The 15,613-nt window shown below is 41.7% G+C and overlaps 1 protein-coding gene across 1 annotated transcript; it reads left to right on the top strand.

Moving 5' to 3' along the window:
- The first annotated feature begins 9,297 nt into the window (after positions 1-9,297).
- On the top strand, positions 9,298-15,522 carry TSN (translin). Its single transcript, XM_028743126.2, has 6 exons — positions 9,298-9,464; positions 10,294-10,387; positions 11,790-11,886; positions 12,200-12,315; positions 13,425-13,504; positions 13,891-15,522. Exons 1-6 carry the CDS (start codon positions 9,399-9,401, stop codon positions 14,125-14,127), a joined length of 690 nt encoding a protein of 229 aa, XP_028598959.2. The 5' UTR covers positions 9,298-9,398; the 3' UTR covers positions 14,128-15,522.
- The last annotated feature ends 91 nt before the right edge of the window (positions 15,523-15,613 follow it).

Genomic DNA, 15,613 nt, shown 5'->3' on the forward strand with positions numbered 1-15,613 from the left:
GCACACTTCATAACATACAGCAAAACACAGATTTGTCATAATTAAAGAAAGCATTGCTTGAGCAACAGCATAGATTTGTGATACTAAAAATAAATTTTGAAGTACACAGTAGAAAATCAAGGTTTGATCATTAATTTAAATTCCCAAGAGATTGCATGAACATGCTACACACCTAAATGTTCACAGTAAAGAACCTGATTTTCTGTTTGGCAACAGCTTTCACATAAAAATAGACTTTTGTTACATGAAACTATCAACCTGGTTTAAATTTGATGATGGTAAACTAGTTTTCTGATCACTTCACCTAAAATTATCAGCACATCCACAACAGACTACTTGTGATTCACATGGGATCTGGGTCTGTGACAGCCTGTTCAGATACTTGGCTCAACACATTTAATGTCAAACAGATAATAGAAAAAAACAATGAGTTGTGAAATTGGTACGACATCTTTGGCTATAATAATAGGGTAAGACTTTGAGTAGGACTTATCAGATGCAACCCTTTAAATCAGTAGAAGTTACTTTCTAGTACTATGAATTGCTTAAAAGCTGTTGAATGCAGTCTGAATTCACTCAAGCTCAGGATCTATATCTCCATCCTAGGTGGTAACATTACATGACCCCAATATTGGCTAATGGTTAGAAACCAAACAAGCCAGTTCTCTCTAATATGGTATTCATTGTATGAACATCCTCTGTGTTTTCTGTACTTGCAAGGCAAAGGCATGTGCAGTGTAGCAATTACTATCGGATAGGTAAAAATACTGCCCCAGCTCAACACTGTGACCAAGCTAAGATGCCTCAGTGAGATCAGGAGACATCAAAAGAAAATGGTATTTCACATACTAGGGAGTCTACTAACTCAAGAGGTGATAATGCTAAGCATTTACATAGCTTCCCTAATATTATGTCTTGCCAAACTGTGATAATAATAGTGTAGCTGGATCCAGTACTGCATTCTCATTATAATTTGTGAATTAAGAACTCCTGAATATGTTGTACAGTCATTGCATGATGCACAGAAAGTCAGCTCCTAAGACTCTTGGCTTGTAAGAACAAAGCAAGCTTTTAGCTGACATAATCGGCATGTGTTCAAATGTAGAGTGCCCTGATGCAAAAGGAGACAAAGCTTTTGCACTCTTAAGAGCTGTGTATAAAGGGGCTTCCGGTCAGCTGCGATCCCAGCGCAAGCAGGGTTTTACACCGTGAGGTGAGAACCCGAGCTATTTTGAGGGATAGGGGTGTCTCCAGGGCGCGGAGACCCCCAAAACTCCTTTGAAGGGTGTTCAAGGAGTCTAGTCCTCGGTACGACCGAAAGAAGGATCAAACCGGCTACCAGGTACCCGAGAAAGGCGAAGAGTGTAGCGGAGAGATCCAGCGGGTCTAGAGGAGCCATTTTCTAGCCTTCAAATAGCGAAGCCCTGCGCTTGCAGGGAGAGCGGCTTGCTCTCAAAGAAAAGAAACCCGATACCTGCAACTTTGTAGCTAAGAGCAGCAACAAGGAAGTCTTGGGGAACAGAGAGAGGAAAACGGAGTTCAGTCGATAGCCGAAGTCAATTTAAACGCGGCGAGAAACCAGTGCTAAAGAGAGTGAGTAATCTGCCCGGGCGGTAACGTGGTTCCCTTTTAAGCCCTCTCTCCCCCTCCGGAGAAACAAACGTTAAAACACAAAGGAAGATTTACAACCGTGGAGGAGTGGAGGAGCTCGGAAAGGGTCCAGGAAAAGAGAGGGCTGGCGTCCTTGATGAACAGGAGGTTAAAAGTAGGAAAAAGGACGCTCTCTTCTTTTGTGCTTTAATGCTATATATGTGAGTGGAAATCTTGGAAGAGAAGCACCAGACGCCATTTGGAACCTGAGAGAGAAGTTTGTGGGAAGAGGGAAAAAAGAGGACAGTGTTCTTTGATATTTGCTAGCGTGCATCGGGAACTGCTTGGGTAGAGCCACATTCCCTCTGTTAAATCTGAAGACGGAGGTTTGAGGTTAAAAAACGCTAAATTTTTAAGAGACTAAGGTTACTTTAAGAACCAGCGAGATCGTGTGCTGACTTGACGAACTTTTGAAAATAAGATGGAGGAGATGGTGTGAGTCGTGACTAATCCCCCCCCACTCATTCTCCCTCCCTCTCTCCCTCCCCCCTACCTGACCACCCAGCACTCATTTCTTTAGGTTTAAATGCCTCCTTGCTATTGAGCTTTTTGAAGCCTTCCTAGCTCTTGGATTAACTAATAGAGGACTAGTTGGGTCGGGAGAGGAGAAGAAGCGTGTGTTTCTGGGACCATCACATACTTAAAGGAAATATCCTCACAACAGGAACCAAGTACTGGCCGATAAGTGAGATTACGATTGAGATAGTGAAGACACACGACGTACTATTACGGATCAACTGTTCTGCCCCTGATTTTTGCATATGGTTTTACTGATTATGGATTTGTGTTTTTTTGTGGGGAGTACATAGAGATAGTAAATGTAAATCCCAGCAAGGAAGGAAAGTGAAAAGTGAAAATAAAGAAACAGTGGGAGGTACTAAGAGAGGGTGGGGGAGAGGGAGGGGTATAAAGGTATAAAGGGGCAAGATGTCTCATACAGGGAAGAAAGGAACGAATGGGGGAACCCCAGGAGAGAGGAGGGGCTCGAAACAGGAGGTGGATTTTAAGTCGGATATTCTGAAAATGTTTGCAGAAATTAAGCAAAGCCAAGCTAACGTAGAGCATAAGTTAGAATTGGTGGACAAAAGAATTGGGATATTAGATAAAAAAATGGAGGAAACTGTGAATGAACTAAAGGGCCAAGTAAAAGAAATATCTAGGAGGACGCAGCTCACAGAAGAAGGATTAAAAAGGACAAAGGGGGAGATAAGAGATATTAAGAGGGATAAGGAAAAGATCAAATCAGATGTAATGGAGTTAAGTAGGACACAGGAAGAGATAAAAGATATTATAGCGATGAATGAACTAAGGCAGAGGGGGGTGAACCTGAGGCTGAGAGCGGTCTCAGAGACACAGAATGAAAATGTTAAAGAAAGATTGACGAAGGAGCTAGCGGAATGGATGGGTATATCAGTGGAAGAAATGGCCAATAGTGTACTGAACGCATTTAGAATGCGGGTCAATGCAACAAAAGCAAAGAGATTCACAGGTGACTGTTTGATTACTTTCAAAAATAAAGAAATGAGAGACAGGATCCTTCAAAGGAACAGAGAAAAGAGATTGAATATAGACGGGAATTACATAATTTTGTTTAAAGATATCCCAATTAGATTACTTAAAAAGAGAGACTCTTATAAACCCCTGGTGCAGACATTGAGGAAAAATAAGATTGAGTTCAGGTGGGAATTCCCGGAAGGGATATCATTTACATACAGAGGTAAAAGACATAAGCTTATAAACCAAGAAGAAACTGGGAAATTCCTGAGGAAATACAAGGAGCTAAAAACGGAGGAGCAAGAATTAGGGAGAGGAGAGAGGGCCCCATCAGGAGAACCAAGAGTGCTAGAGGAGGGAGAAGAGGAGGGGAGTGGGTCGGGAGAGGAAGAAGAAGAGGAAGTGGAAGATTCTGAGAATATATAACTGATAGGAAGATTCTAAAGAGTAACGAAAGGAAAAGCTAAGCATTATGGGATTAAAAATTTGGAATTGGAACATAAATGGGATGAACGACAAAAAAAAGAGAAATAAAATTGAACAATGTTTGAAAAGGAAAAATTTGGACATTATCTGTCTTCAGGAGACGCATGTGGCCAGAAAGCATAGAAAGGTGTTGATTAATAAACGGCTAGGAAATGAGTTTGAAACCCTGGATAGGGTAAAGAAAAGAGGTGTGGTACTGTATATTAGTAGTAAAATAGAAGCTAAAACAATGTTCAAAGATGAGGAAGGGAGGATGATAGGGGTCAATATCAACTGGCAAGGAGAAAAGATGCTGGTAGTAGGGATCTATGCCCCGAATGGTAGTAAAAATGAATTTTTTAAAAGATTAGAAGAAAAACTAATGGAGTATGTCGATCAAAAAATAATCCTAATGGGGGATATGAATGCAGTCGTCTCGCCTGATATGGATAGACTTAGAGACGGAACAAACAGAGAGGGGAAACTACCAAAATCTTTTTTCGCCTTAGCGGAAAACTGCAGTTTAGTGGACATCTGGCGCCTCAGACACCCACTCGAGAAACAATTCACTTTCTATTCAGAACCTAACCAATCACTCTCACGAATAGACCAGATTTGGATCTCAAAAGATTTATGTCCAAGAGTTAAACTTATAGAAATAAGACCGAAAGTAATATCAGATCACAATCCATTAGAGATAGAACTAGAAAGCTTAGAGAAGAGACCCTTTAGATGGAGATTAAAGGACTATTTGTTAGATGATCAGAAAGTGGTGGAAACGGCAAAGGAAAAATTGACAGAGTACTTTAAGGATAACTGTGATAAAGGAACAAAAGAGAGCGTAATCTGGGATGCAAGTAAGGCAGTAATAAGAGGGTACTTCATACAACAGAATGCAATTAAAAATAGAAATAGAGAGAAAAATAAAGAAGAGATCCTCAGACAGATAATGGTAAGTGAACAAAAGTTAGTCCAGAAGCCTAACTGCCCAAAGACAAAAGAAAAAATAAAAATACTGCAAACCCAGTTTGCCACAATAATAAACAGAGAGGTAGAGTGGAACATTAAAAGATTTAGACAAAGAAACTTTGAATTTGCGAACAAACCAGGGAAATGGCTTGCCTGGCAAATCAAAAAAAGGAAAGAGCAAGGGACAATCAATAAAATAATAACAGACGGGGAAGAAAGAACTGATCCCAGAGGAATAAGGAGTGAGTTTCTTAATTATTATAGAAATTTGTATAAAGATCAAGAGAGAGTTGCCCCAAGGAAGATAGAAAGATTCTTAAAGGAAAAAGGGGGACAAAAAATTCCAGCAGAAGGGAAACAAAGACTGAATACCCCAATTGAAAATGAGGAAATAGAGGAGGTAATTAGAGACCTAAAGAGGGGCAAAGCACCAGGCCCTGACGGATTTACTGCAGGATATTACAAAGAAATGAAATCTATTTTGGTGGGACCTTTGAAAAAGACTATGAACATCATCTTAAAGGAAGGAGAAATCCCAGAGACCTGGAAGGAAGCATACATCACGTTCCTCCCCAAACAAGATGCGGATTTAACCCAGGTTAAAAACTATAGACCAATCTCACTGCTGAACACGGATTATAAGATATTCGCAGGAATCCTGGCAAAAAGGTTAAAAAATGTGTTAGTAGATATTATTCATACGGACCAGGCAGGATTCCTGCCAGGTCGGCAGATGAGGGATAATACAAGACATATTATTGATATGTTAGAATTTTTGTCTGTTAGGATTGATAAGCAAGTCACAATGATGTTTATTGACGCCGAAAAGGCGTTTGATAATGTGATATGGAACTTTATGTTGAGAAATCTAGAATATATGGATGTAGGTAACAACTTCTTCAACGGGGTAAGGGCAATATATACTGAACAAAAGGCCAAACTGATTGTAAATGGTACGGTTACGGAAGAGATAAAAATAAGGAAGGGCACAAGACAGGGCTGTCCGCTCTCCCCGTTACTATTTATAACAGTGTTAGAAGTACTCTTAAACTCGATAAGACAAAATGGAAATATAAAAGGAGTAACGTTAGGAAAGAATGTGTATAAAACTAAGGCCTTTGCCGATGATTTGATAGTGATGACAGAAGACCCTATAACCTCAGTAGAAGAAATCTTGAAGGAAATAGAATCATTCGGAGAAGTGGCTGGGTTTAAACTAAATAAGAAAAAAACAAAAATGATATATAAAAACGTAGATTCAAGGACAATAGAGGCAATCCAACAGCAATCACAGATAGAGACGGTCAAAAAGGTCAAGTACCTCGGCATCTGGCTAACACCTAAAAATATAGACCTATATAAAAATAACTACGAGCCGATGTGGAGGGAAGTAAAGAGAGACTTAGAAAAATGGGGACGGTTAAAATTGTCAATGTGGGGAAGGATGAATATGATCAAGATGAATGTTTTATCAAGACTAATGTTCCTATTCCAGTCTATCCCTATAATAAAAGGGTGCAGGATTTTCAAAGAATGGCAAAGGACAATTTCGAGGTTTATATGGCAGGGCAAAAAACCCAGGATTCAATTTAAATTACTAACAGATGTAAAGGAAAGGGGGGGCTTTGCCCTGCCAGACCTGAAATTATACTATGAGGCATCTTGCCTAAGTTGGTTAAAAGATTGGGTTAAATTGGAAAATACGGAGCTCCTCGATCTGGAGGGCTTCGATAACTACTTTGGATGGCATGCCTATTTATGGAAGAACAAAATGAAAGCACATAAGGGGTTTGGTAATCATATATTTAGAGGACCGCTAATCGAAGTGTGGGAAAGATATAAAAATGTGTTAGAACCGAAAACACCACACTGGTTATCACCCCTTGAAATAACAAGCATAAAAACGATCAATATGAGAAGCAACTGGGCAACATATAACCAGTTAGTTATCAAAGTGGATGGGAAATGGAGAACAAAACCTTATGAACAGATAAAAGAGTATGTTTACGATTGGCTTCATCACCAACAGATTAACCAGATGCTTAGCAGAGACATCAAGGAAAGAGGCTATGCGGACAATGACTCGAAATTTCAGACGGAAATAATAAATAATAAAGTGAAAAACATATCCAAGTTGTATAGGATGCTGCTAGACTGGAATTTAGCAGACGAGGAAGTTAAATCAGTGATGATCCGCTGGGCAAAAGATATAGGGCATAGTATACAATTCGAGGACTGGGAAAGATTATGGAGAGACGGGTTGAATTTTACGGCGTGTACTGTGATAAAGGAAAATGTCATGAAGATGGTTTACAGGTGGCACCTGACACCCATGAAACTTTCAAAGATGTATAAGGTGGATAATAAGTGCTGGAGGTGTAAAGATGCAGTGGGCTCCTTTTACCACATGTGGTGGGAGTGTGGAAGGGTAAAGCTGTTTTGGGAGAAGGTTTATACCGAATTAAAAAAGATACTAAAGTACACGTTTGTAAAGAAACCAGAAATTTTCTTATTAGGGATGCTAAGACAAGAAATAAAAAAGGAGGATCGCAGATTGGTATACTATGCGGTAACAGCAGCAAGGGTTTTAATAGCTCAGAGGTGGAAACAGCAGGAAATCCCAACAACGGAGGAGTGGAGATCTAAATTATCGGAGTATGCAGAACTCGATAAATTAACGGGGAAAATTAGATATATAAAAGACCAAGTGTTCATTAAGGATTGGGGAAAGTACGCAGATTATCTGGAAGGTATTAGTGATGGACAAATAACGCTAAAGGGATTTAAAGATGCACTGTGATAGACTACGGGTTATTGGGTAAGGAAAAGAGAGAACAAAATTGGAGACAATGACAATAACAATATAGAAGATGAAACGTGTAACTTTATTTATTGCTTCGAACGACTTGCGGCCAAGCTGAAGGAAGTCCTGAAAGAAACAGCTATGTTATAGGAGATTGTAAAAACAATAATTATGTGTACCTTTTACTTGTTTCTTTTGTTTTTTCTGTATGTTCTTTCTTTTTTGTGTTGTTGTCTTTGTTATATGTGTGTTATCTTTGTTTTTCTTTTTATGGAATAATCAATAAAAAAGAATTTAAAAAAAAAAAAAATAAGAGCTGTGTATAAAAATGGAATTTCAGGAAGCATGGCTTGTCATGCAAGCTACATCTGCTGCAGTGCCCTCTTCTGCAGAGCTATTGATTTTATTAGTTATATTTATTTCTAGCCAGACTTTCAGCCTACCCACACCACTATCCCCATCTCCAGTAATTACGGCCGACATTTTGGTGGTCTTGTAATAACAAAGGGGAGAAAGGGGTACCCCTGAAGAGAAAGCGGCCCCTCGCTATCGCCTAACGTCAACCGTGAGCCCCTGAGCCCCTCTCTTATTAGAAGAAATCAGAGAGGACGTCGCTTTCGGCCCCGCAGCTCGTCAATTGCACCGATCACGCAATCCCAAACCTGGAGCTAAAAACCAGCGTTATGAAGGAGGCGATTCCTATCTTTGCCAGCCAAGAAAGCAGCGCCTCCTTCCCAAATTCATTATTATTCTTGCTATTCTATCTTTGCCAGCCAAGAAAACAGCGCCTCCTTCCCAAATTCATTATTCTTCTATTATTGTTGTTGTTACATATGTACTGAATTCTGATGGGATGCTGTTTAGGCTGCTACTGCTAATTTAAGACAAAACATGCGAAAAGGTATTTCATTCAATAAGGCAAAGCGTATTCCGCGCCAGCCATGGGAAAGGCCCCCTTCTCTTTCGCTGCGGCTGAGCCTGAACCAGAGACTAAGCGGAAGCTGAACCAAGAGGCGGGGGGAGGGCTGTTGCTCAATCGATCCAGCGAACGGATTTCATCCGTCAAATTGGAATTTAACAAGGAGCCGCCATCTCGAGGCAGCAATAAACTCACGTGCAGCCCGAGAGGCAAATACCCCACAAAAGGGTTAGAGCTGCTTTGGGGGTGGAAAGCGGGGACCCAGCCTGGTTTGTTGTTCTGCAAGCCAGGTTTGGTTTGTCTTAAAACAGCGTGTCCTAACGTGGTCATTTAGCTTCGGGTGTTTTTCGTGGCGATATATTACCATTCATAACGGAGGCTCAAGCGGCAGTTTAAACAGCAAAGTTACTCCCACTGAGCTATATAATACCAGGTCAACATGTATAGGAACTGCAGCCTGAAGGGGCTGAACTCAAAAGCTACCCACCCTTGCATCGCTTTTCCTTTGCAATGGGGAATATTGCAAGCGCCACCCAACACTGTGGGACCTACTTCTGTGTAAAGCATAGGCTCAGCTGTCCAGCTGCGGCTTCGTTGCTAGAGCCACCCACCTTGCGCGCGCATGGTCCCACGTTCAATTTTTTAGCACTCCTGCCTGAAATCCTGGAGAGGTGGGCCAAGAGCCTGACTCGACTTAAGGCAGCGTCTTAAGCCGCCCCCCCCCCCCGGTAGAACTGCCCTGTTTATACGGCTCCCCCCAGGTAGAAAGCGATATGTAAAATGTGGCCAAGACGACGAGTAAGCACCTTGGATCCGTTTAGTCTCTCCACTTAGGCTGTGCAGCTGCCTCTGCCCACGTCTACTTGCCCCCATGGAAGCTAACGGGGGGCTGACTGCCCTGCGAAGAACGACGCCTAGGGGCTGGGGCTGGGACACGCACGAGAGCGGTGCGTTTTCCTGTCAGGCAGCGAGCGGGGCAGCCCCGCGACGGCAGTGTGGAAGGACCCGTCCCTTTGGCGGCACGGAGAGTGGTGGGAGTGCCCAGAGCGCTGTGCCCGCAGCCCGTCCGACTCGCAGCTTCTCCTCGGCGGCGTCGCCATGTCCGTCAGCGAGATGTTCATCGCTTTGCAAGGGGTGCTCACGGCCGACCAGGATATCCGCGAGGTGAGAGAGGGTCGCGCCGGTGCGAGGACCACGGACTCTTCCCTCGAGCTCGGAAGGGGGATCCCTTTCCTGTCCATCCCTTTCACTGGTCATCGGATCACGGGGACTAGAGCCTTGGTTTTCCTACCTTCCAAACCGCGGGAGCCACCCTTTTAACAACTGCATGCCTGAAACATGGGACCCATTTCTATCACGTAAACCCAAAACCGCTCAATGTGTCTCTGTTGTGGCTCCTGTAACATTTACATAACGGCCCAGGAGAGGGAAATTTAGTTGTTGCTGCTTGTTACGCTAAGTGTGAGAGAAATCGCATCGGCTGAAATTTTCTGTCCTGCACCACCACCGTTAAAGATCTTATTCTCCTTTGCACCTATTCTTTGTCAAAGCTGAACAAAGAAACAACAACAACAACCAGTGATGATTGCAAGCACTGCCACCCATCTTGGGTCAAGGTGTGATCCACTATGGGGTACTGACCCATCACAAGTAGCAGTGTGATGAACAGAATCATAGTAACAACCTAATTGCCTCATAGATAACCATTAGTTAGCTAAGTAGTGCAGACCCCATTTTTCAAAAGCCAAGCTATGGACCCACTACTTTTAAAATTTTTGATATCCCTATGGTAGTTTTTGTTATGTGAATGGTGCCACAGATCTCCCGGGTGGATTACTGGGACTCCCTGGGGTCCATGGGCCCCCAATTAGGAACCAGAGGTCTAGAAATTTACTAGAGAGAAAGACGGGCAAAATTGAACAGCAGCTTTGTGCTAACACATTGCATGTTTTTCTGTACCATCATGTTCTGAGCATTTTATTGTTGTTTACAGGAGATCAGGAAAGTTGTTCAAACTCTGGAGCAAACAGCCCGGGAAATTCTTACAGTGCTACAAGGAGTCCACCAGGGGTCTGGATTTCAGGACAGTAGGTCATGCTTTGTTTGCCTATTGAGAAAAAAAAGTCACAAACATGTTTACATGCATAAAGGATGGTTACAGAAGATGAGGATAAAAGATGCCACTCAGTAACGTAAAAGTGAAATGGTTATGTGTTTTGTGAAAAACATTTTTCTACTTCAGTTTCTTTGTGAATTGGAAATGCAGGAAAGTGAATCATGTACAGTATATTATAAGACTAAATTTGACTGTTCTATTATTGGGCACTTAACTAGTCAACAAAGACTTATTCAGTTGTGAAATCTTAAAACAAGTCTGGTTTCTATATCCTATCAGACAGGGCAGGGCAGCTTGTGGGTTCTACTCTGCTTGAGCAGAGCCTGGTACAAAAGACATACTATTAGAATGAAAGAATTCAGAACCTGGAAATTTTTTAAGGGCCAGAACTGAGCAAAGCGCACAGTCTTTCCACACAATAAACTACTCCCTCCCCATTTCAGCAGTACAATTTAGTGGGTCATTTTGTTGTTGCAAGTGTTAAACACATCTGAGTAAGAAATCCTTGCTGATCTGCTTCAGTTCACCCAGAGAATTACTATTCAGTCACAATTTACATTCTGTTCACTCCAGGTGTGGGGAGCCTAAACAAGTAGAAGCTGGCTTCCTGCTTCAAACTGCCACCCTCCAATTCATGGGGATTGGGGGTGGGCAGTGCTAGCACATTTGCTTCCACACCTCTACTCATCTGACAGCTTACCCAGTTGCAGGACTGAATCTCCCAGTAGAGCAGAGCGGCTGCAATAACATTCCCACAGCAGAGTCATTGCCATTTACTTTGAGGGTGGGAAGGGGTAGGTAGTGTGAAGGTCAGGGCTGTACAAATGAGCTAGCTAGCAGGAGCCCTGGATTGCCTCTGCCAGTGCATCCACAGAACCCTAACTCACCCACCCACCTAGTCTTTCCCTGTAAATGACAGTGACTGCTTCCAGGCACCTATTGCTGCAGCTGAACCACTCCTGTCATTATGAACTTATTTCAGTGGGACTAAACCATGACTAACTTAGGCTTCAATCCTGTATCCACTTAGCCCCATTAAACTTAATGGAACTTAGTTTTGATGCATAGGATTGTGGTGTCCTATGGATGGATCCAGTGAATCAAACTTAATAGAAATTTAATAAATATATAAATGCTGTTGGGGTGGTTGTTCATTATTATAGTGTGTACGTTTGTGTTTTTATGTTGTAAACAACCCAGTCTTCTTCAGAGGGAGGTGTAGATAGCAAATAAATAAACCTGTTTCTTTAAAGTATAACAGTATTGTCTTTGCTCATGGTTCTATGCCTAAAGGGTGTTTTCTTTAAAGAAACTCAAAAACCAATAACTAGCCTTTGTTTTCGACGTTAAGTGCTGTTTGTTTTTAATTTCAGTACCAAAGAAGTGTCAGAAGGCTCGTGAACACTTTGGTACTGTTAGGACACAGTTGGCCTCTCTGAAAAACAAGTTCCCTGCAGATCAATATTACAGGTTAGTAAATGTCCACTTTCCTCCTGCCTTTTGTGGTCTTTTTTATAATATTTTATTCTTTTTTCCATATAGAAAGTTACATTTGTTACTGAGCAATTTTAAACCAATCATTGTAATATGGATGGCTATGTTTTATTTCCACTGTTGGAGGCAGTATGCTTCAGCATACCAGTTACTAGGAATCACAAGCGGGGAGGATGCTATTGTACCATCACAAGGATAGGATTTAGGACTAGATGGGCATTTTCTCAGATCCAGCAGGAGTCTTCTGTTTAAAGTGCCAGGAATCACTTTCTCTTTTCCCCCCATGCAGATTTAATGAACATTGGAGATTTGTGTTACAACGTTTGGTGTTCTTAGCAGCATTTGTTGTCTACTTGGAGACAGAAACCTTAGTGACTCGGGAAGCTGCCACAGAAATACTTGGAAGTAAGGAATTGTTTTTCCACTTAAACACAATGACTTTTGACTTTAGCAAGGCTCCCTGTCTAAGGAATTCAGTAAAATGTTAACCTAAATTGGCACGTCAAAAAGCTTCTACATGTCACTTAGCTTTCCTTCTAAAACCTTTTGACGTAGTTTGACGGTGAAATAAAGTCTAGACCTCTGCTTCAGCTCTGCCAAGGTTCCTTTTTTAACTGAAAAAATTAGTAACTGTTAGTAAAAAATAGGAGTCCATATATGCACTGCTTGAGAGGTATGAGTTGGCAGCATTGCAGGCTTTCTGGAAAGGTAGAAAGTCCACAGTGAAAGACAGGGGAATGTGGGAAGATTAGGTATACACATTAATTGTATGAAGCTTCTATATATTACTTTGAAGAAGCCACACTTGTATTCAACTAAATGTTTTAAGATTGCAACTCTACTCCAGCAGTGTGGACTCTAAATGGCAGCTACTCATGAGGATCTTGGGCAGAGGTTTTCCCCATGAGCCCTGCTACCTGAAAATCCTTTTAACTAGAGATGCTGAACCTGGGGCCTTCTGCGTGTAAATAATGTGGTCAGCCACTGAGCTTTGGTGCTTTGGATTTGGGGCTCAGATATGTAACCCTACAATCCTTCCTAGAGTCTGAGATTAACATCTGAGGTACTTCTCTGTGTGCACCCACCGAGAGATGTCAGAGAGTAGCAATGAGGGAATGGGCCTTTTCAGTGGTAACCTCAGTTAGAGGATACTCTCCCCAGGGAAACTCACCTGACACTGGCTTTGTCCTCTTTCAGGCACTAGGTGAAGACATTTTTATTCTCCCAGGCATTTGGACAGCAGCACTGATATTGGAACTTTTGGTGGCTACCAGGGTATACATCCTGTGTGAAGGGCGTGGATGCTTTGTGCTGTTTCAGATTACTTTTTCTTTGGATGAACACTTTTAGTATTTTATATTTGAATTGTTTTTGAATTGATCAGTGTAATTAACTAACCATTAACCTAAAAGGAAGGCCTAACCTGAATTGGCACTCCTTTCATTTTGGAGTCTTCTAACCCTGATGATTTGTATTATCAGAGTTGAATCCAAATCCGTTCATTCTTTTTGCAGTTGAATCTGAAAGAGAGAAAGGCTTTCACCTGGACATTGAGGATTACCTCTCTGGGGTGTTGACTCTGGCTAGTGAGCTGGTAAGTAGAGAGTATTGAGAAGTTTTAGAACTAATGCAGCATGACTTACCTAGTTGGACTGAAAGTAATATCCAGGGCCTTGCGTGGACAAAACTAGAGGTTACATACCATGGCTTTTTCTTTAATGAAGTTGCTAGTTGCTCTTTTTCTGCAAAGGGAGGCTTATGGTTGCATATGACTCTAGTAATAGTAAAGGTTCGCAAGATTGAGGCTTCTTCATCAAATATGCTCTAAAAGCCAGTATAATTAATCCTCTGGAAGGAAGACAAAGTGCTGAATACCCTGTTCAGATGTTAATACTGTTGTGGGCCTCCAGTAAGGCCTACCTAGCCCGATTTGGTCTGTGCAGCTCTGCTTATCTTGCACCATTCTGCTTTCTTCCATAGGCTAGGTTGGCAGTGAACAGTGTCACAGCTGGAGACTACGCCCGTCCCCTCCGCATCTCTGCTTTTATCAACGAGTTGGATTCCGGATTCCGCCTTCTCAACCTGAAGAATGACTCCCTGAGGAAGCGCTATGATGGCCTCAAGTACGATGTCAAGAAGATAGAGGAGGTGGTTTATGACCTGTCCATCAGAGGGCTCAACAAGGACTCAGTTGCTAATGCTGGTGGGGAGAAATAGAGGAGGGCTTGTTGAACTGAAGCAATCATTACCTCAGTCTTGCTGCCAATGAAGGAGAAGCTTTAACTTGAGCTCTCCAGCAGTAGTTTAGAGGAACCACAAAGCTGCATACCACTGTTGTTTTTTCCTAATGGAATGTTTAGTATGTCCAAGCAGAAGCACTCATTCTCTCCCCCCCCCCCAAGCCCCTCTAGCAGGCACTGCTTGGAGTCCTAAGTCACCCTGGCGTAAGCAAACTGTCATCTCTGAACTACAGCTGTTGCTATCCCATTATCCCTGCAGAACCAAGCATGGGGATTATTTCCCCCCTGCGTCACAGCCTTTGTTCAAGCCTCATCCTTTTTGGATCTCCATGTCATTTACATGTAGCACAGTTTATGCAGACTGCTGCCCTGGGCTCCTTTGTAATAAATAAAAGTTCAGTACTTGGCTGCAGCTGATGTGTAAACAGCTTGTCAAAAAGCATCCATTTTCTGCTCATCTGTGTAAACCAGACAGATTGCTGCATAAAATCAAGAGTTCAGAACTAGGATGATCAGTTCAGTAGACATATTGTTGGGAATGTATGTTTTCAAATAGTCACCGTTCTATAGTACACATATATTTGTATCCTTAAACATGCTGATTTTTACATTTGGGAAGAGACGTGAAATAGTCATTGAAGCCGAACAGTTGCTTGTGGGCATTTTCCAAGTATATATATAAGTTTTAAAAAGCAAATCCTGGAACATGTTTTAGGTGATTTTTTTGTGGGGGGAGGAGCACAGATTTCAAGGAGGTAAGTAGTTACGTAACAGGACAAAGGTGTTTGTGTTCCTTTGAATTCTAAGTGACCTGTTTCACATTTCCTTCATTTTGTATTGTATCTTTTTTATATAACGTTCTTGGTCCATCATGCAGCAAAGAATGCATTTGGCCTTAACAAAAAACGGTGACACTTACCTTGATCCTAAACACATGTACATGGAGGCGAGTTGCTTTGTGCATAGGAGCACAGCTTTTGTATGTAGGGTGCAGGTGCAAATCACTCTTCTTTCACCTCCATGTGTGTGCTACTTCCACTGTATTAGTATTTAACATCCATCTTCTGAATCTCATTTATATGTGCAAAATTTGTTTCTGCAATATACTGTGTTGTTTTATCTGAGCATTTTTCATATTGTGTGCTGTATAGGATCTGTTTTCCCCCTTGCCCTAAAGTTTTTCCTTTGACAAATATCATCTCCAAAAGATAAGAAAAATATTTGTACTTTACAATATTAGTGGCTGTAAGTATCTTTTGTTTGTAAATCTTTGCCTTTTTCTGGTTACGTTTTGGGATGGGTGGGGGAAAGTTAATTGAAAAGCAAATTCTTCCTTTGTTAACGTGGGTAAATAAAAGACACTGTTCTTTAATATTGTGCGTCTATGATTTTGTTATGTATGTTTCTTACAAGCTTCCACCCAGTAATTCACAATAACTTGTTAAGTGTACAGGTATCATATT

This window comes from Podarcis muralis, chromosome 1 (assembly GCF_964188315.1).
Source record: "Podarcis muralis chromosome 1, rPodMur119.hap1.1, whole genome shotgun sequence".
NCBI classification, from domain to species: Eukaryota; Metazoa; Chordata; class Lepidosauria; order Squamata; family Lacertidae; genus Podarcis; species Podarcis muralis.